At 36.8% G+C, this 19179-nt stretch overlaps 3 protein-coding genes across 4 annotated transcripts; all 3 read left to right on the top strand.

The window, feature by feature from the left end:
- Positions 1-1628: 1628 nt before the first annotated feature.
- LOC6651287 lies at positions 1629-2849 on the top strand. 2 transcript variants are annotated; one of them, XM_047009347.1, is made up of 3 exons: positions 2232-2256; positions 2409-2481; positions 2594-2849. In XM_047009347.1, the coding sequence occupies exon 3, from the start codon at positions 2606-2608 to the stop codon at positions 2789-2791; it is 186 nt and encodes a 61-aa protein (XP_046865303.1). In that variant the 5' UTR covers positions 2232-2256; positions 2409-2481; positions 2594-2605; the 3' UTR covers positions 2792-2849. The 2 variants fall into 2 exon arrangements, with proteins under 2 accessions (XP_023036343.1, XP_046865303.1); XM_023180575.2 differs by lacking the exons at positions 2232-2256; positions 2409-2481 and adding an exon at positions 1629-1922.
- A 292-nt stretch (positions 2850-3141) lies between these two features.
- On the top strand, positions 3142-3389 carry LOC6651286. Its single transcript, XM_023180435.2, has one exon. It carries the CDS (start codon positions 3159-3161, stop codon positions 3351-3353), a length of 195 nt encoding a protein of 64 aa, XP_023036203.1. The 5' UTR covers positions 3142-3158; the 3' UTR covers positions 3354-3389.
- Positions 3390-9476: 6087 nt separating this feature from the next.
- Positions 9477-11797, top strand: LOC6651285 (fructose-bisphosphate aldolase). Its single transcript, XM_002073100.4, has 4 exons — positions 9477-10384; positions 10456-10655; positions 10726-10904; positions 10972-11797. Exons 1-3 carry the CDS (start codon positions 9586-9588, stop codon positions 10819-10821), a joined length of 1095 nt encoding a protein of 364 aa, XP_002073136.1. The 5' UTR covers positions 9477-9585; the 3' UTR covers positions 10822-10904; positions 10972-11797.
- The last annotated feature ends 7382 nt before the right edge of the window (positions 11798-19179 follow it).

Below are 19179 nucleotides of genomic sequence, written 5' to 3'. Positions count from 1 at the left end.
TCTTGATACAGTTTTAGGCTTTGTTTGCTTTGATTTGCAACTAACGACACCAAATACCTAGTGGGTTGGATATTTGCAATCTTTATGTTGGCTACATGGCTATAAAAATAAATTACACAAAGCTTAAAACTTATGGGAAAGAAGAATGGCTTATGGACGCGCATCGGAGCACATGGAGAACCGAAAACCCCAATAGAGAGAGAGAGAGTGCTAACCAACGAACGAACAAGCAAACGAACGACCAAATGACCAATCGACCTGACCTCCACCCCAAACCGAGTGAGGAAGAAACAGGACGTTGATGAACGTTATTGCTGCTTTGTATGGTGCTCGAATAAAACTTGCCACCCACAAAAAAAAAACCAAAGCAAAAAAAAAAGGTGCCTGACTAACAAAGTAACGGTAAAGGTAAAGCTTTAAGCCGACAATGAAGACATTAACATGACCAACGACAACGTGGACGACGACGACAAAACTCTATGGCACACAGCTCATCACATTAATCTTCTTAATACGCCCATCAATAATTCAAAGCCAAGGCATGACCAAACCAAAACCAAAACCAAAACCAAAACCAAGAAAGAAAACCTATCGTACAAGCTGGCGAGTGAAGAAGTCGTCTTAGTCGTTGTCGAAGTTGCCTTTTGTTGCCAGACACGCAACCATCTTTCTAACAATCTCAATCGTTTTGCTACTCCCCCCCATTCCACTCCTCACACAATTCAATCCAATCCAATCGAATCCAGTCCAGTCTCAATCGAAAGACGATTCAAACGACGACGATTCTCGTACATAAGTGTTGAGTGAATTATGACGCACAACGCTTCGAGTGGCCACCTCCGAATATAGTTTGTCGTACATCAAAATCAAACTATAACATACAAATATTGAACTCTCTTGTATTTATACATGGATGGCCTGACAATGAGACTTTATGGCTTGTTAGTATTTGATTTATGCGCACAACCGATGGGAGAAAAAGAATAGACAATGGCCAAAATGTTTATACACTTGACAAAATAAACAAGGTATATAAAGAATAATAAAAAGAAGATATTGCTAAAATGAATAAAGCACTCTTATCAGCCAAGAAGAGGTACTTATTCTTACCTTTGAAGTGGCGTCAATCCTGAAGGAGCCGTTGAAATTTTCTGCATTTTGGTTAGAGTTTTCTTGCAGTGCACACACACACACACACACACGTGATTTGTGTGTGGCAAAATTGTGAATGTAATTGTATACGAATGACATATGCAAGATACCGCCACAAGCCAAAGTTAAAGTCAAAATCAGAGCCCACTCTGACCATGAGCATTGTGATGCTGCTGCTGCCATTGACAGGCAGTAGGTGGCCACCAGGAAGCGCCTTCATCGTCCTCCATTGTGAATTGTGCATGTCGGTAACAATGGGATAAAGTGCGGCTTCCCTACCATCCCTCCCTATGCCGTAGTTTTCACCATCTCGATATGACAATTTGCTGTCAGTTGTGTCATTGGAATTTTTGAAGTCCAACAGCCATTGGGATGGCTATTGCAGATGTTTCACGCCTACTTCGGCGCTTATTCGAGCCCATGTAAATGCCCATGCCTTTTGTGTCACAAATTGCTCTCTCACCTGTAACACTTTTCTTTTTTGTTCAAAATAGCGCCAGAATTTCTGATGCGAGATGCTGCCTTGTGCGATAAGCTGCGAACATGTGTCAAGAAGGCTTCTTTTTGGATTCCGTTTTGGGGTTTCTTTTTGTTATTCACGCTTCATTCTTATCGGCAAACGGTTTAAATACGCTAATTGTGTCAAAGGTTCAAGTGTGCGTGTGAGTGTTTGGATGATAAGGTCTTTTGGCTGACATTCAGGGAGACTATAAAAGAAGCTACCGGATGACCAAAATATTTTAGTTTTCACAAGTGCAAACGACAACAAAGTAAGCTTACAATCAGTTCTCAGACAATTTTAAATTGCTGTTAAGTGTTCAAAAAAAGTGGTTTAAAGTGAAATTATTCGAACTTTTTTAGTGGGATAAAAGATAAAGAATTTATTTTGATTAATAACTATTGAAATTGTTTCAAAAGTAAAAGATAACTGGATTAGATTAATAAAAAAGTCGAAAAGTGTTATTAAAAAATGCTAAAAGTTACATATATAATTTAAAAAAAATGTAGATATCTATTCAAATTTTCTTGAGAATTTTTAAATTATGAAGTTAAAATGAAACTAATTTTGCTTCAATATTATTAAATTGAATTATTTTCATAATAGTAAGTTTGATCTTACCCAAAGATCATGACAATTAATAATAGTTTAGTCTTCAAAAATGTTAAAAATTATTAATTTGAGTTGATTTTGCTAAGTTGAATTTCTAATTTTTAAATTAACATTTACTAATGTATTTTATCACCCTGTATTTTAGTAATCTTGCAAACAATTCTCAGGCAATTTCAAAATTCTGTTGGGTGGAAACGAAGGGGTCTTAGACTTTTTAGGTGTAAGAAAATACGTGATAAGAGATTGAAAGATTTATGTTGATTATTGTTTAAATGTTCCCAAATATTATAACTAATAGTTAATAATTTACTTTTATTTGATACCAAACAGCTACTCTTCATCATGAACTTCTCGTGGTTGGCTGTGTTCATCTTCTCCATGATTTTTGCTGCTGTTGCTGCCGTCCATTGTCCAGCTCCATTCAAATCGGAGGGTCATGACTGCACTGCCAAGCGTACCATCAGGGGCGAGTGTCCCCAAGGTTCCCAATACAAGGCAAGCATCAACAAATGTGTCTACAAACACTAAAGTTGATAAGGACTGTACAAAAAAAAAATATATGCAATAAAAAATAAAATAAACAAAACGAAATAAAATACAAACCCAAGCAGATGTTTTGCTAATATATATTTTTTCAATAGAATTATCATTATATACAGATGGGGGCTGACCTTATAAATAAATAAAGACTGTTTACTAAAACTAGACAGACTTTCTTATCAGTAATCTGAAAAATGTCTATAAAAACTGCCTCCGCTCGGCATGTGTGAAAATAGTTGCATTTTTGCATTTGCCAGTTGTCAAAGGGTAAGTTGCAGTAGTGATTTTGTGGGAATGTCATCCGTAATGTATTTACATATATAATTATAAATAGGAATAAAAAGATCCATCAACTATGTTGTTCAACTATACCTGTCTGTTTATGGTGCTTTTGGCCCTATTCTGTGGCGGATCTTGGGCTAGTGCCAGTAGCTGTCCAACTGGTTTCAATGCCGAAAATAGTCGCTGTGTCAAGGAACGTCCGGTCCATGGTACTTGCCCACCGGGCTCAAACTATCAGCTGAATATCAATAAATGTGTTCATGCCTAAGAAAAGTGAAAATATATCAAGAATTATGGAGTGAAATTATTGTCTTTTTGTTAGACCTAATAAGTTGGTTAGAAGAAGTGAGCTCTTGTAAAGAAAAGAGGGCTAACTTCATTTTCTTGATTCTCTTTTGTATAATGCAGTTCGAAATTGGCCCCACGGCTTCTCTGTTTTGGACATAAAGTTCAACAAGTGTGGAAAATAAACGAACATGTCACGAGGTACATAATGATGCTGTTGATGTCGTTGATGAGTGACGTCGTCGTCAGGTTGGGCCATTAGTTTATTACCATGTAATTGACTCAACGCTTGTCAGGCTCCTGCGGCTTTAATGCGCTGCATTTAATGTCCAGACCAACACCGACTGACATCAACACCACCAGCGGCAACGGCAACGGCAACGGCAACGGCAACGGCAGAGGCAACTGCAATAGCAACAACTACAACTAGCACATCAAAGTCAAAGCGGTTTGTCTGCCTCTGCCGTTGGCCCCTTCATCTCTTTCTCCTGGTTGCCCCCCCCCCAAATCTTTGTATGCCCGTACCTCTGTCTATGATTAGCTTGATTGGCTTGCCTGCACTTTGGCTTTGGTCTTCTTCCTCACCCCAAATTGTCCCCCTCCCCTGACCGCTTTTTCTCTCTCTCTCTTGCTCTTATCATTCCCACTGCGATTACGTAAGCCGACTTGCGGCTGCTATAAAATTCATTAAAAACTTTGCTCGCCTTTTCACTAAAACTAATACAAAAAATGTACGAATAATAAAAATAGAAAATAAAATAGCAAACCTACAACATTTAACAAGAAAATACTAAAAAAAACCCAAAAAAAAAAATAAAGGAGGCAAATTCAAACTTTTGCAAGTCCAAGCTGTCGACAGGATGTGCTGCAAACCCAATTGCATATGCCAATGTAACAAAGTTTTCCCCAGCAAAAACGTCATCATCCTCCTACACAAAAATCAGTGATGACAACTATAGGTTTCAAAATGTATGGAAAAATAGCTAAAAGTTTGAAAGTACAAAACACGGGAGTGTATATATGTACATTTAAAATATAAAATATGGTTGGTTTATTATACGATTCTGATTACAAATTAGGTCGGGGAATTACGTATCAACTCAAATCTTTTCCTGTAAAGCTTTGCCGACATTCTCAACTTCTATATTCTATTAGTAAGTTTTTTCCCTACTTTAAACAGGAGCAAATTGACACTAAGATAAGAGCAATCTTAACCAATGAAAACCATATTTAAGCAGCTAAGTGAAGTTTGGTATTTGGATGATTTTCTTTTGGAAAATTAGCTAAATTGTCAACACAGTTGGGTAAATGTCCATAAACTAAACGTCCTTGTCACTGGGGCTTGTAAATTTCTATGACTTGCATAGGAACAAAAAATAAGGGAGAAAAAAATAAGGGCTACCCGAATGCTTCCGCTGCTTTTGCTTCTTGGTTTCCTTTTTTGGTTGAAAAGTTTCCTTTAGAGCTTTGGCAGGAAATAAGGAAATGTTTTTTAGCAGTAGAACGAGACAGTTTTGTTGCCTCAGCAGAGACATTTATCAGTCAGTATACGTACTTGCTGTTGCACTTGTGTATGTATGTATGTATATATGTATAAAATGTATATAGATAGGACTTGTAGGACAATTTCGAAACTGTCTCAAGTGTCCAAAGTGAGGGGGTTTGAGTGGGTTTTGAGGTGGCCTCTGACTGACTACAACTGACAGCAACCGCAGCAACTGCAGCAACAGCAGCGTATTTCGCATGTTTCGGTCTACCAGGGGTCCGATAGGCAGGCAGGCAAGTTTCTCCACGCGTAAATATGACGAACGTAAGCAGTAAAGTTTCTGGCCAACTGATAGCCAACGTTTCCACACAACTTCCACTACTTATAAACACAAGCTGGCCAAAAAACTTTGTACTGAAACTATCTCTTGCTCACTCTCTTTTCGTTTCTTTTTCCCTCACGGTATCTCTCTATCTCTGTCTGTGTGGCTGGGTTGATGGCTCAACTTTATGGTGCCCCTTTGGCTGCATTTCAAGAATGTTGCAGTCACTCCTCTTACATTGCTCCACTTTCTCCCTTATCGCGTTCAGCATTGTTCTGGGCACCGCTAAAAAACGAAAGTGTGGCCATAATTTTTCCTTGTCCTGGACCCAGCTTTGGCGTGTTTCTTTTGGGATGGGGTTGGATCTTGGTTTGGGTTTGGGTTTGGGTATCGTGTGGAAAAACTTTTGCCTTGCCGCTATGGATGCTGACTAACTCGATGACGACGTCGACGACGACAACGATGACGATGATGGGGCTAGGCCTCTTGCAAAGTTGTTTAAATGCATTCCCCTCAAGGCTTTTTATTTCTCACGCCTTGGTGGTAATTGCTTTTTCGGTTTTACAGGATTAATAAATGTAAGCGACAGATTTCTAATTAAGCATCTGACACAAAAAAAAAACCTTTAGTAATAATGCATGACTCATGGCACTAGCATTGAGGATTCTAATTGTTTAGGAGTATGTAATCTTTATTTTAGCCATGGAAGTGAAATATTTTCCATAGTAATAGAGAGCGTCCTGCTAATGTAATAAATTGCATGCTTTAATTCTTTAATTCTTGACATAAAACAATATTTAAACCATTACAAGCTTGTAGTTGTAACCCTTTTTCTAAAAGTCTGTCCCCTTCTCTGACCCCTTTATTTTGCTAGAAGCATTGGCCAACAAAACGAAGAGATAAAGACAGGATAATGGTCGACAATGAGTGAGATTATTTAAAAAACGTAATACTAAATGTTATTTTATGCTACTTCAAATGTATTTAAAAGGAATTTGTCTATAAATTTGATTACCATACACCCATTTATCATATTATCTATGCATAATTCCTCCCATTTACCCCATCATAGTCTCATCTACATAATGAACAATGGTGTTTGGAAAACTGCAGGAAAAACAAACAACAATGGATTGTTACAACATGACCACACACAAGACTTTTCGCGCCAAGAAATGCCATAGTAAACACCCCATACAAAAGGAAACATTGCCTAATTATGCAACAATGAACAATGCATATGCAGATGTGTATGCAATATGATTCCTACCACCATCTCTTCCACTTACTGCAATGTCATATCCTTTTTTAGGCAAATTAAGCACAGACCAAACTACTACACACAAGAGGTAACAGCAAAAATAAAAGAGACAAGAAAAAAAAAGAATTATTAACGAACACGACAGTAAAATTATGAACGTGATTAATTCATAGATGGTGGCGCTTAGCCATTGTTTTTGGTCATATGGTCGAGCTAACTTCGAGTTGAATGGAAGTCCACGATCCACGATATGGCCTGCAGTTGACATCCACGAAACGTTGGCCAAAAAGCTAAATATGATTATGTGCGCTCGATTTAATCTCAGACGATTTATAAGCACCTAACCCCCAAACTGCCCCTTCCCACTACACCTACTTGGCCAGACCAAGTTAACTTAAGCCGTTGCCATCGTTTTCGATTTTTTGTGTACCCTGCAAAATACCAATCAAATGAGTATATAAAGTCCATTAAAGTTCAGGAATGTCACAATGGTATTTAATTGCTAAATATAAGTTTCTACATATAAGTCCTTTAGGTTCTGTTAAGTTACGAATAATGCAAACTATTACAGTCTTTTTCATCATTTTCTTAGTAGCCTACTAATTTATTAAAAAATAACAAGACGAAACATTGTGGACATACATACCTTTTACTATTCTTATTGCCCCTGGTATCTCAAAGTCGTTGCTAGGTTGGAGCATATATGCAGTTTTTCCTTCATACTTCTTATTGATTTTTTTTGATTCTGTTTTGCAGCATATGTGACCAGTTGTTGCGGCTGCCAAGCACATTAAAAATGAAGAGATTTTCCTTGAAAATGATGCCGATACTCAAGCGCACCCGACTCCATGTATATATGTTTGTGCGTTTGTTTTATTTTTTTGGTCAAAACGACTTTGTGTTCGAAAATTGAAAATGAAAATCGTAAGAAAAAAACAAATGCAACAGCAATACATGTACATATGCACACAAACACACACACAGAGACACTTTTATGACTATGCCAGAAAGTAGTTGGCGGATTATACTCGTTAGACAAGACGGTAGCCTCTCTGATAAAGAGTCGACAAAAAATTGGCTACTTAATTTGGTAATAACAATAATTACGCCTGACTGACTAAACGGCAACCAGCAGCAGTAGACAAAGAAAAAAAAAATCTGCTAACCGAAAACCAATGCCAAAGTTCTCTATGTAAGTGAGCAAGTGGCGAGCAGTTTATTAAATTCCCTAAAATCATTTCAGAGTATAAGAAGTTGGGCGAAAAAGTGACCATGACAATAAAATCTTAAGTAGTCTAATAACAATTACCTAAAATCGCTTTCACTTGATTGGCCTTTGTTAGCTAAACCTGGCAATAGTTTAAAAGGGTTATTCTTCGAAGAGAAGTCAACAAAAATTGCAAAAGAAAAGCTCTGAGAGCCCTTTACTTTTAATCGAAAGGCATTACAAGCTGCTACAAACTGTTATTAATAGGTAAGTAATCCTTCAAATCAAATGGCATAATTTACGTAATTTATGCATATGATTTTTAATATTATTTAAAGAAAGAAAATAAGTGCATATGACGGAACGTTACATCATCTAGCTTTTGATTTTTTATATGCTGTGGAAATGTTTTACTTTTGTCAGGACTCTGAACCACTTAATAATAGATTAAGATTCAATATATTTAAGATTTTAATTATTTATTTTTTGACTCACTTGAGACACATTTTCAGTAAAGAGGTAAGTAAAATTCATTCACGATACCAAATTAATCCAACTTTTATAGGCATATAGGGTATTTACTTTTCGTTGAGCCAATCATATTTTTTACATTTTATCGTTTTTTTTTTGTTCAGTGGCTTTTCAATTAAAACGTTTATAGATAATGAATTAATAATTTTTAAGCCGTTTCTGAGTCAGAGAGCTTGTGTTTTCATGCTCAATTAGGTGCAAAGACTGTTTGGTTGATTTTCTTAATTTTTTGTTGTGGTTGGTGTTTTGTTTTTTTTTCTTTTTCTCTTTTTTTTGCAGTATATCATAAGTATCTATTGGTGTGTGCGTGAGTTTTTGTCTGGCCTAATTGGCGGAGATCTTTATACTTGAATATTGATGACGATGACTATGGCGATTCGATTCGTGGTTGTTGTTGTTTCATTCTCCAAGTGCGATATTTATCGTGTTTAATTTTCAAGTTGCCTATTTTTGGCAAATTTCACGTTCAGACAGTCGAGAGACTCATAATTCGTGCGATAATTTACACAAAATTAGGCAACTGTCTAGCCAGCGATCCTTTTAAAGCATTTACAGTACCGGCAGCACCATCAGACGCATTCCCACGCCAATTGGAATTAGTCGACTTCATCGATATTTGTGCTATAATTGGCTTATTGCTCAGACACATACACACAAACACACCGAACAGTAAAAATAAAATGTTTTTGTTCTTTTTTTTTTCTCGTTTGCTGTCAACTAAATTCAATTTACTCTTTGCAAATTGTTAAATAATTTTTCAATTTCTAATTTGTGGATTTTTGCCTCTTTTTTTTCTTCAAACATTTTCACAAAGTCTTGCCCCAGGTTCAAACACACAGAAACTTTTGCCATCAAAAATTAAGTATAATTAATGTGAACCAAATTTATGCTGGTTTTAATTCTTATCTTTCGGTTTATCGAATAGCCGTTTCTAATGAAAACTTGACCCAAACAACAATGAAAGCAATTAAAAGTCCCATTAGAATGTCATTAAGATGGCAAAACAATTAGACGTCCACTGCACTTGAAAAAAGTAAGGATTTCCTCGTTTAAAAAGATTTACCAAAAGTTTATGTTATACATTTTGGTTTTGTTAAGTGTGTGTCGAATATAAAGGTAAAGTTGGGACATAAATTAAGATAAATTAACTACCGAGTTGAATAGGAGATGGTGGAGATCAATTAGTTTAGCCTAAGGTTAATTTATTAGCCAGATTCATGGGCCAAAGGAAGATGCATATAACTGGCAATCTAAGTTATTGTCACTTAGAATAAATTGCCTGCCAGGTACGCTCTATATCACATATCAAATTCCTTTGCCTTGCTTAAAACTTCATTGTTTCGACTTTTTGTTTTTTTAAATTAAAGGAGTTTTAGCTTCGTATCAAAATTTTTGTAAAGTTTCCATCATGACCACATTTTTCCACTATCCCAATAAGGAACTGCAGGAGGAGTTAATATGTATAGCTAGAGCGTTGGTGACTCCTGGTAAGGGTATTCTTACAGTCGATGAATCTACTGCCGTTTGTGGCAGATACCTGCAGTCAATTGGCCTGGAGAATACCGAAGAAAATCGGCGTAACTATCGTCAGCTATTGTTTACCTCCGAAGCAAAGATAGCGGAAAATATCTCGGGGGTTTTGTTATTCCATGAGACTCTGTATCAGAAGACCGACGATGGAGTACCTTTCGTAGAGGTTTTACGCAAGAAAGGCATCATTCCTGGCATTAAAGTGGACAAGAGCTGTGTGCCATTATTTGGCTCAGAGGATGAGTATACCACCCAGGGATTAGATGACCTGGCTACACGTTGTGCCCAATACAAGAAAGAGGGTTGCGATTTTGCCAAATGGCGCTGTGCGTTGAGGATAAGCAAAAATACTCCCTCACATCAGGCCATTATTGAGAATGCAAATGTTTTGGCTCGTTATGCATCGATTTGTCAATCGCAACGTTTGGTTCCCATTATTGAAGTAGAGATTATACCCAATGGCGATCACGATATGGATCGAGCTCAGAAAGTGATGGAAACTGTACTCTCGGCTCTCTATAAGTCTCTTCATGACCATCACATCTTCTTGGAGGGCACTCTACTGAGGCCCAATATGGTAACGGCTGGCAAAGATAGCAACAAGACGAATATACCACAGGAAATTGCCATGGCCACGGTGCTGGCAATACGTCGAACTGTTCCACCTGCCGTACCGGGTACTGATAATCATTAAAACCTAACAAACACATCTCAACCATATCCTATTGATCAAATGTTGTCCTTTCAGGTGTGATGTTCTTGTCCGGTGGAATGTCCGAAGAGGAGTCATCTGTAAATTTACATGCCATCAATAATGTGCCACTTTGTAAGCCTTGGGCTTTGAGTTTTGCATTTGGGCGTTCCATGCAGGCTTCTGTCCTCAAATGCTGGAGTGGGCGTAAGGATAATGTTCAGAATGCCCAAATCGAGTTGATTAAACGTGCCAAGGTAAGGCAATTTAAGTGTTAATCCAAGCCCTTAAGTAATTATTCTTTACCATGTCTATCACTTTGTTTAGGCCAATAGTTTAGCTAGCATTGGTAAATATGTTGCTGGATCTGTGGAAAGCGTTGCGGCCAATGAGAAACTATTTGCTGAGTCAATTGACTATTGACGAAACATACGTTTCCCCTATAAATATTGCAAAAATATTTATATAAATAAAAATAAGTATAATATAAAAAAAGAAGTGAATAAGTAAATAATTTCCACTGCAGTTTATTTTAATATGCATCTGTATCGTCATCGTTTAACTGCTCCACAGTGACTTCTGGTGGCTGACACTTGGCCGCAGGCCGCATGTTCGATAGCTCAGCTCGAAATATTGTTAACAAGCGTGCAAAAGAGCAAACGGCAACAACACGACATTTGGGTAACTTGCCCGGGTGTCGCATTAATCCGCGGAGATTACCAGATCCAGCCAAGACCAACACGCAGCCCCATAGCCAGCACCATGAGCGTCATCAGCCCCAGCACCAACGGCAGGCGGTAGAGGGAACAGTACTTGCAGTGCTGCTTAATTAAGCCAAACGCATGCCAAAAACCAAACGACGAGACCAAGACCAGGCCGAATCGAGTCGAGTTGACTCAAGTCGAGTGTTTCGACTTAATCAACTGGGCTCACTGTATCTTGACTCGAGCGTCAGTGTCATGTTGTTGGCAAATTAGTCAGGAGTCGGAGTGAACAGAGGATGTTTGTTGTATGTTCATACAAATATACTATATATACATACATACATATGTATATATGTGCTTTATATGGCTGTGCCACACGCACAAATCGCAATAATTAAAATTAAACCAGGGACTAAGTTATGGCCTCTAAGCAAGAAGAGAAAATCCATTTGGCTCACGGTTGTCACTTGCTTTGCCGAATACGTTAAAAAGGAACTACATCCAAAAAACCATCCAATTTTAGTTATTTCAAAGAGAAAAACAGTAGGAAAGAATTAGGCAAACTAACTAGCTCACTCATAAGTAAAGCTTAAATATTTTGAAACTAATTTATGGAAACTAAAACCTTTATTTCCTTTCTTTTGTCATGAAAAGGACATCTAATTAAAATGTTTTCATTGTCATGATTTAGGGTATTTAAAAAGTCGCTTTTAATCATTATTGCCTACTTGCATGAGCGTATTGGAAAAATTTAAAGGCAAAGGCAAAATTTAAATGCACCCGCATCTCGTGTAATTAAAATGTAATATATAAATTTTAACTATTCAACAAAATTATTAGCCAAAGGCTTGCAGTTCATTTGAAACAAAATGGTTTCGCGCTAAAATGAATCGATTTAAAGGGACTTGGAAAATTTTCGTTTATAGCCCCAATCTAAAACTGTCTTTAGCCAAAATTTTAGTTCTCTCCAGTAGAATATTATAATTACCTCGTTCTTTCTGTTCACTTTAATGCATTTTAGCTACGTCCATGCAAATTTTCTGTTTTACTTTTCACCTGCTGCTCTGTCGAGGTCTTTAAGCGTTGTCAACTGAGCTTTGCGGTTCATGCCAATCGTAACCGTGGCACAATCCCAATTCCAATCAGGCCAGAGTGTACGGCACATGTCATGTTAATTGCCACACTCTGTACGAGCGTGTTTGTGTGTGTGTGCGTGTGTATCTGTGTGTCTGCTTGTGAGTGTAAATTGCCATTATGCTCATGTTTACTTAATATGTGGCACACAACCCACTGCTAGCAGCGAGAAATTCAGTTCCGGGGCGGGCACGCGACGCGACGCGAAGCTCCGCGTCAAGCCAATTAAAGCCAAATTATAGCAACGATTTTTAATGACATGCATCGTCAGACTCAGCCTCTCTTCAGTCAGTTGGCGGAAGATTTATGGGTGTGCCCAACATATAGCCGTCAGCAAGCGTTTAAAAGGAAAAAAATAACAAAAACAAAATGCAATACAAAAATCAAATACAAACTATACTAACATCAAAGACGGAAAAGCCGCCTCTAAGACTTAAGCGGGCATTTGCGATTGGTCGTTTAACAAGATTTCTACTTCATTTGCTGCTGCTGTTGCTGCTGGTGGTGCTGGCCGCCATGCAAACAAGTGGGAGTGGTGGGCCAACTCAAAGTTGTCTTCATAATTAGAAATAAGCGAGAGAGAGGAAACAAAACAAAAACAAAACACATTTTGCAGCAGTCTGGATCATGGCGCCAAAGTTTAATTCACATCGCTGGCCACGACACAAATCACTCAACTGTCAAACGCTTGTTTGATTAATTTGGTGTTAATAACGTTGCCTCACAGATTCAAAGATTTAAAAGATCCTGTCCCACCACCACAGCAATAGCAACTGCAACAACAACAACAACAATTGCAATTGCAATTAATGCTGCTTTGTACGCCCAACTTTGGTCATGGAGCGTGAACAGACCCAGCTGAGGATGCGCTGCCAGTGTCTTGGGTTGTGTTAATTGAAAGTTTGATTGGCCATATAAAGTGAGGTAGCCAAAGAAAAAAAAAAAACCAAAAACAAAATAACCGCAACACGACTCTGTCTTCGATTTGGTCTTACTTGTCGACTGATAGCCAAAAAGTTGCTTCTGCTTGGTCCTGGCCATAAAAGGCAACACACGCGTCGCTTACCTAAGCAGATGGCAAACGGTAGGAAGCAGGAGGAGAGTTGTAAAAAGTTCCTCCATGGGAGCATGGAAGTCACCACCAAATGACAAAACAGTTTTCGCTTTCCATCACAAAAAAAAAACCAAAAAATATAAGTAAGAGGTGTTTAAAATGCTAATTTGGTCAATGGCAACTGTACCACGTCTAGATCATCAGCCTGACATTTCCCATGGTTCTACAGTGGGTTAGGATTTGGAAACTTAAGTCTTAAATAATAAAAATCTTTAAAATAAAAGAGGACATTATATTTTATAAATTAAGTATGATTAGGTTAGTTGGAGAGGGGATAAAATAATATATACTTATCTTATACTTATCATAAAGATATTATAATTTATTACTTTAGAGAATTTTAAACTCATTGGGAATATTTTTCTATACTTTTACACTTTTTTAGCCACTGTACTACAATATATAACACAAGTGGTGTCATTGTTTTTCTTTTTTTGGGTATTTGTTTTTTCACACGACTTAATGAAGTCAAAATTTGAACTTTAAGTCGGTCTCACTTTGTTATGGAGATGTCCATGTTATACTATTGACTTTTGCTTACCATACCACCCACAGTTCGAGTCGTTATCGTAGCTACTAAACGTTGTATAAATACATACATACATACATACTTATACATATATGTAAGAACTTTTCCTGCACTTTGCTCTCTGTCTCTCATCGTTTTTCAATTTAACTTTTATGTATGTAAATAATCTGGCTTTCAACTTGTCTATCCGCCTGTCCATACATCCTTGTCAGTCCGTCTAACTGTCGCATCCTCAGCTGTTGCCCTGCCTTTGCCATGCCAAAAATGTCAAAATGTCAATTTGAAAACGTTTAGCAAAATCATTTGGCCAGCCAACAGCAGCCAGTCAGCAAGCCTAGCCAGCTAAACAGTGAGATAAAATATCTTTTTGGTCAATTGACTGTTGCCTGGCCGGGCAGCAGGCAGCAGGCGGAAGGCTGAGATGCTGGTAACCAGGTAGGCGTGGCAGCCAACTTTGACTCAAGTTGGTCAGGTGTAGGCCATAGGCTCGTTTGTCTGTCACTCGTTTTACATTTACCTTTCCTTTATGCAAATGCGAAATGCATTTCGTATTCGTTAAACAGTTGTGCAATTTACTCGCAAAATAGCGTATTTTTTTTGGGGGTTACATATACATAGATATATTGCATATATTTATTATTTCTTCCCTCCATTAAAGACCTCACCCAAAGATTTTTAAGAAGCCTCTTCTGTCTAGTTGACAGAACATACGACACTTCTGACAAATGTTGCTGACAAAAAAGTTTCTGCCTGTGTGTTTTTTTTTGTGTTTCTTGGTTTTGTTTTTGGCTGACAAGAGTCTCAGACATGCAATAGGCAAAGCATGTTGACAGCTCACAAAAAACAACAGAAAATAAAATACTAAAAAACAATTTGAAATTTTATGCAATTTTTCAGCGGCATTGTGTGTGCGGTAGTCGAAAAAAAAAAACTAAAAAACCTCAAAATTATACACCCAAAGTATTTCGACAAATTCAATGAGAAAATCTGCAATTTAAATAATGTTAACTGGCATTTTGAAATGTAGCTTACAGTCAAGACATCTTGGACAGATGCCCGGTTGCATCACACAAAAGATACGTATACATATATTTATATATATAAATGGCATATTAAATGAAACAATGGCAAATCAAAGTCCTTAAAGTATCAGATGTCGACAACAATGGAAAGAGAAAGTTATTGCAAATATAGAGCAAAAGGCTAAGATGAGAAAGATGAGTACTTGAATGAGGAGGCAAGGAGGCAAATTAAATTATGAACTAAATAATCAGTAGTCTTGGCAGAACTGATGAAATACTTTTAGTGAATGTATAAAGTATGCAAATTGTTAAAAAAACATTGAGAAAAACAGATAAAATGTAGGACGTTTCTGCAAGTAAAATTGGAATTGGAAAAGAAGGAGAAAGAAATGGAAAAGAAATGTATTTTGGGAAGAATTATCAATGCAAGTAGGCAGTCTAGTAATCAATGACATATACAAAAGAAAGCTTTTTACAAAATACCAAAAAAAAAACAATTCAAGATTTTTCTTTTTAAAGGACAATGCTAGTAGAGCTTAGTAAGGCAACACAGATGATTAATCGGAAGTAAGAGAGATAAACTTAAGGGCTGTGAAAACCCCAACGAACGAATGGAAATCTTAGCTCTTTCTTTTAAATAGCCTTTGTTTTACACATCCTACAATTGTATCTTCGATAGATCTAATTGTGAGTGTGAGATAAAGTTAAGAGGTATAATCAATAAGTATAATCAAAAGTATGTGTTACTTTCAATTAAAGGCCTTGTATACCAAACTGGATTTTACTTGTCTAAAAATCGATAAACTTACATAAATTCATTACATACCTATAACTGAAAAATTTTAAAATAATTTTTATTTTAATATACGTCAAATTTGTAGTTATCGATATGCCTTTTTCTTTTTTCTATTTATGTTAAATGAAATACAAAAAGGGAATACAAATACATAAATATAAATAAAATATTAAAACATAAATAAAACACAAGTCAACACGTTCGCGGAATAAGCAAAAAGCCCAGGCATAGACCGGAAAATGCACACTCACACACACAGTGGTAGACAAAATACACACACATACATATAAAGACACGCCCCCATAGCAAATGAATTCAATTTGAAATGAAAAATGGCGGCGATGATGAAGATGGCGACGCCACGTCCCTACCACGAAGAGGGAGTGGGTTGGGGTAAGGGCGACAGGTGTTGGTGCGTATGTATATGTGCGAAAATGGTGAAGAGCGAAGGAAAAACTTTATTAACATTTTTCGAATGCTGCACGTGCAGCAGCCACTCAACTGAGCTCCCCTTAGTCCCTCGTCTTGCCTCAATGTTGGTGTGTTTCTGTTTGGTTTTTTTTTTTGTTTTTAATGAAGTTTCCATAAATTGTGAAAATCGAACGTTAATCAAATAAGGCGCCAAAATGAAATAAAATATGCCTTAAATGGTCGCGTAGCGAAGCGACAAACTTCAGACACTTGGCCAAGAGTGAGAGAAGAGCAGAAAATCTGTCAATAAATCAATTAGTGTAATATAAATCAAGACGAAAAATCAAAATCAAAAACGAAACGAAACCTCAACGTCAAACCGAATCAGATTGATGTTTCTATTTCATAGCAAATCATATTTGTGGCTTCAATTAATTGCAACAAATTTATGTTCAGAGGGAGAATAAAAAAAAAAAAAACAAAAACACAGACAAAATGGAAAAACACAGGCCCAGAGCCACAATTAGCCAAACGACAGAAGCCAACAGCACACAACACACAAAACTCGACACACGGTGGCTCATAACTCACAGTATGACAATGACGACGCTTTGTGGTTGCTGGTTGCGGTGTGATGTGGCTACCTCTAACCCCTTGCATGGTGAAATTCAGTCAAAGATATATACATATATACACATGAAGCAACGTGTTTTTTGCAAAACTTTTGAAAATTCTGATGTGCAATGGGGCGTATGCAAAATGCCCAACAAAATGGCTAAAATTTAAGCGGTCTAACAATAAAGTCCAGAAATTTAGCTTGCAGCACCTGCCAAAAAATGTTCAATTAACACTAGGCAACCAAATAGTGAAACTAAATGAGGTTTACGTTTAGTTTCACTGCAACTTTAAATGAAGAGAATATATCCAAACAGACATTTATTAATAATGCATATTTGACTTAATGAACTCCCAACTTGGTTAGAGATGAGTCAAGGATGCTTTGTTAAAAAAAAAAGTGACAGGACTTATGTAAGAATATTTCTAGAAGACCAACAAACCAATATATATTGCAAACAATTATTGCCATCGCTTGCTGTTCTGTGTTTCAATTTTCTTCTGTTTCACTTTTCTCTCTACCTGCTTGGCAAATGATTTTGTGACATTTGACTAATGGCGGGGCATTAGTTCTAGCTGAAATTTCTTAATTTAACGTTAAGGCCACGCAATGGGGCTAAGAAGCAAAGAGCGGTCTGGCTGCGCATGCTGCATGCACCTAAAAAATAAAATTTTCCCACAAGTTTCTTTGAGCTTTATCTGCTCAAAAATTTGTCACAGCATATAAAAAGTTTTGCATTTTCATTTTTCGCTCTGGTTGCTTCGTTTTGGCATTTTCTTTGGCTTTTCTGCTTTATTTTGCGATGTTTTCTTCATATTTTTTGTTTTTTTTTTTTTAATCAGTCTAGCACCGAAAGAAAGATAAAAACTAAAGTTTTAAATTAAAGTTGTCGTGACAAAAAAAAGAAGGATACTTGCATCTTTGAAGTGCAACAGCAATAACATGAAATAATAGCAATTGCAATTATTAAGCAGATGTTGGCATTTTGTTGGATTAGGAAGAGGGTAAGAGAATGAAAAAGATATATGTACGTAGATATAGAATGCACAAGGATAACGGCAATGGCAACGGCAACGGCAACAAAGTCGCATTAACCTTTATATAACAATAACTTACAAGTGGCAAAAACTTGCAAGGCTCAAGGACTTGGCTTAAGTTCAAATCTTGGACAATTAGCGAATTGTGTAATTACTTGGACAGGTTAGACTGTAGTTTAGGGTTATGACAGGGCACTAAGCCACCAATTTGCCCACGCCGCTAATATCTCTTACTCTTATCTAATTTATAGAGAAATTTTACAGTCTTTTGCCAAAAATGAGCAAAAATCAAGGATATCTAAGAAGTTGGTTCGCCGACAAAAAACAATGAATCGAATTTCTTTCAAAACTGTTTCTGTTTACTAATTAATATTATTTTGTGGATGTTGTATTTCATTTTCCTAGCTAGTATCTATGCTGTCGTTTCTCTCTCTCTAATCTTTGCAGGAGATGTGACATTTTTGTATCCTGTTTTTAGTTTTCACATTGAATAACATTTTATTTTTGGATGTCACATTAAAAGCATTTCTGCACACACTCACACACATAAGATAAACCATGAAAATTTTAATGTTATCACTGATAAAGTTTTTGTTATAACATAATTTTAACTCTTGTTGGGTGAAACTCATGCAAATAGCTGAAATTTAAGTTTATGTGCCTTAAGGCTTAATACATACATATACACAGACTCGCACACACACATTTAGGCCAAATAGCGCCATCTTGTTTTTAGTTTTGGCCAAAAGTTGAATGCACGCAAATGAAACAAGACTGAGTCAAGGAAAACTCTCAACTATAAAGAAAATTGCATGTATCATAGAATGCTTTCAAATTGTTTTATAAAATGCATTAAAAAACAATTGCATAAAATCATACAAATTCTTGCATTCTTATTTTCTCTTTGGCTTGGTGAAGTTTTAAACGTTCTTAGTTGTCGATATGTTTATGTGATTAATATGAAGACATTTTGAATTTTATATAACTTTCAGGTATGTTATTGGAAAATTTTAATCCGTTCTAAGTATTTATCTAAGCTTGTATCTACATGTGTATGTATGTATGTTATTATTCGTTATCCAAATGTGTGTGTGTATGTGTATGTGTTTTTTTTTTTTTTTTTTTAATTCATTTATTTAACAATAATATAACAAAGTTAGATTAAGATGAAAGGGTATAGTGTGGAGAAGGTAGAAATGGAAAAGAAGAAGTGTTGGGTGCCAATTTAACCTGCGGGACTGCCGGGGGGTATTGCTTCGCAGGCTTAAAAGGCGGGCCTCATGCCCCTCAAGCGTTTCGCTGCCTCTCCAGGCGGCGAAGAGTGTCCATAACTTTTTTAGCAAATGAGCAGGCCGCAGACCACTTTTCTTGGCTAGCACACATTTTGTTGACAGTGTTCTCGACCGTAGGTAGTTCCC

This window comes from Drosophila willistoni, chromosome 3R (assembly GCF_018902025.1).
Source record: "Drosophila willistoni isolate 14030-0811.24 chromosome 3R, UCI_dwil_1.1, whole genome shotgun sequence".
NCBI lineage: Eukaryota > Metazoa > Arthropoda > Insecta > Diptera > Drosophilidae > Drosophila > Drosophila willistoni.
The sequence above is the reverse complement of the archived record's forward strand: the minus strand, read 5'-3'. Positions and strand labels throughout refer to the sequence as shown.

What these genes read in the sequence shown, in the direction of transcription:
- LOC6651287 (XM_023180575.2), top strand. Translation starts at nt 2,606, where the DNA reads ATGAACTTCTCGTGGTTGGCTGTGTTCATCTTCTCCATGATTTTTGCT.
- LOC6651286 (XM_023180435.2), top strand. Translation starts at nt 3,159, where the DNA reads ATGTTGTTCAACTATACCTGTCTGTTTATGGTGCTTTTGGCCCTATTC.
- LOC6651285 (XM_002073100.4), top strand. Translation starts at nt 9,586, where the DNA reads ATGACCACATTTTTCCACTATCCCAATAAGGAACTGCAGGAGGAGTTA. An exon ending in TGTTCCACCTGCCGTACCGG is followed by an intron (nt 10,385 to 10,455) that starts GTACTGATAATC and finishes TTGTCCTTTCAG; the next exon opens with GTGTGATGTTCTTGTCCGGT. An exon ending in AGTTGATTAAACGTGCCAAG is followed by an intron (nt 10,656 to 10,725) that starts GTAAGGCAATTT and finishes CACTTTGTTTAG; the next exon opens with GCCAATAGTTTAGCTAGCAT.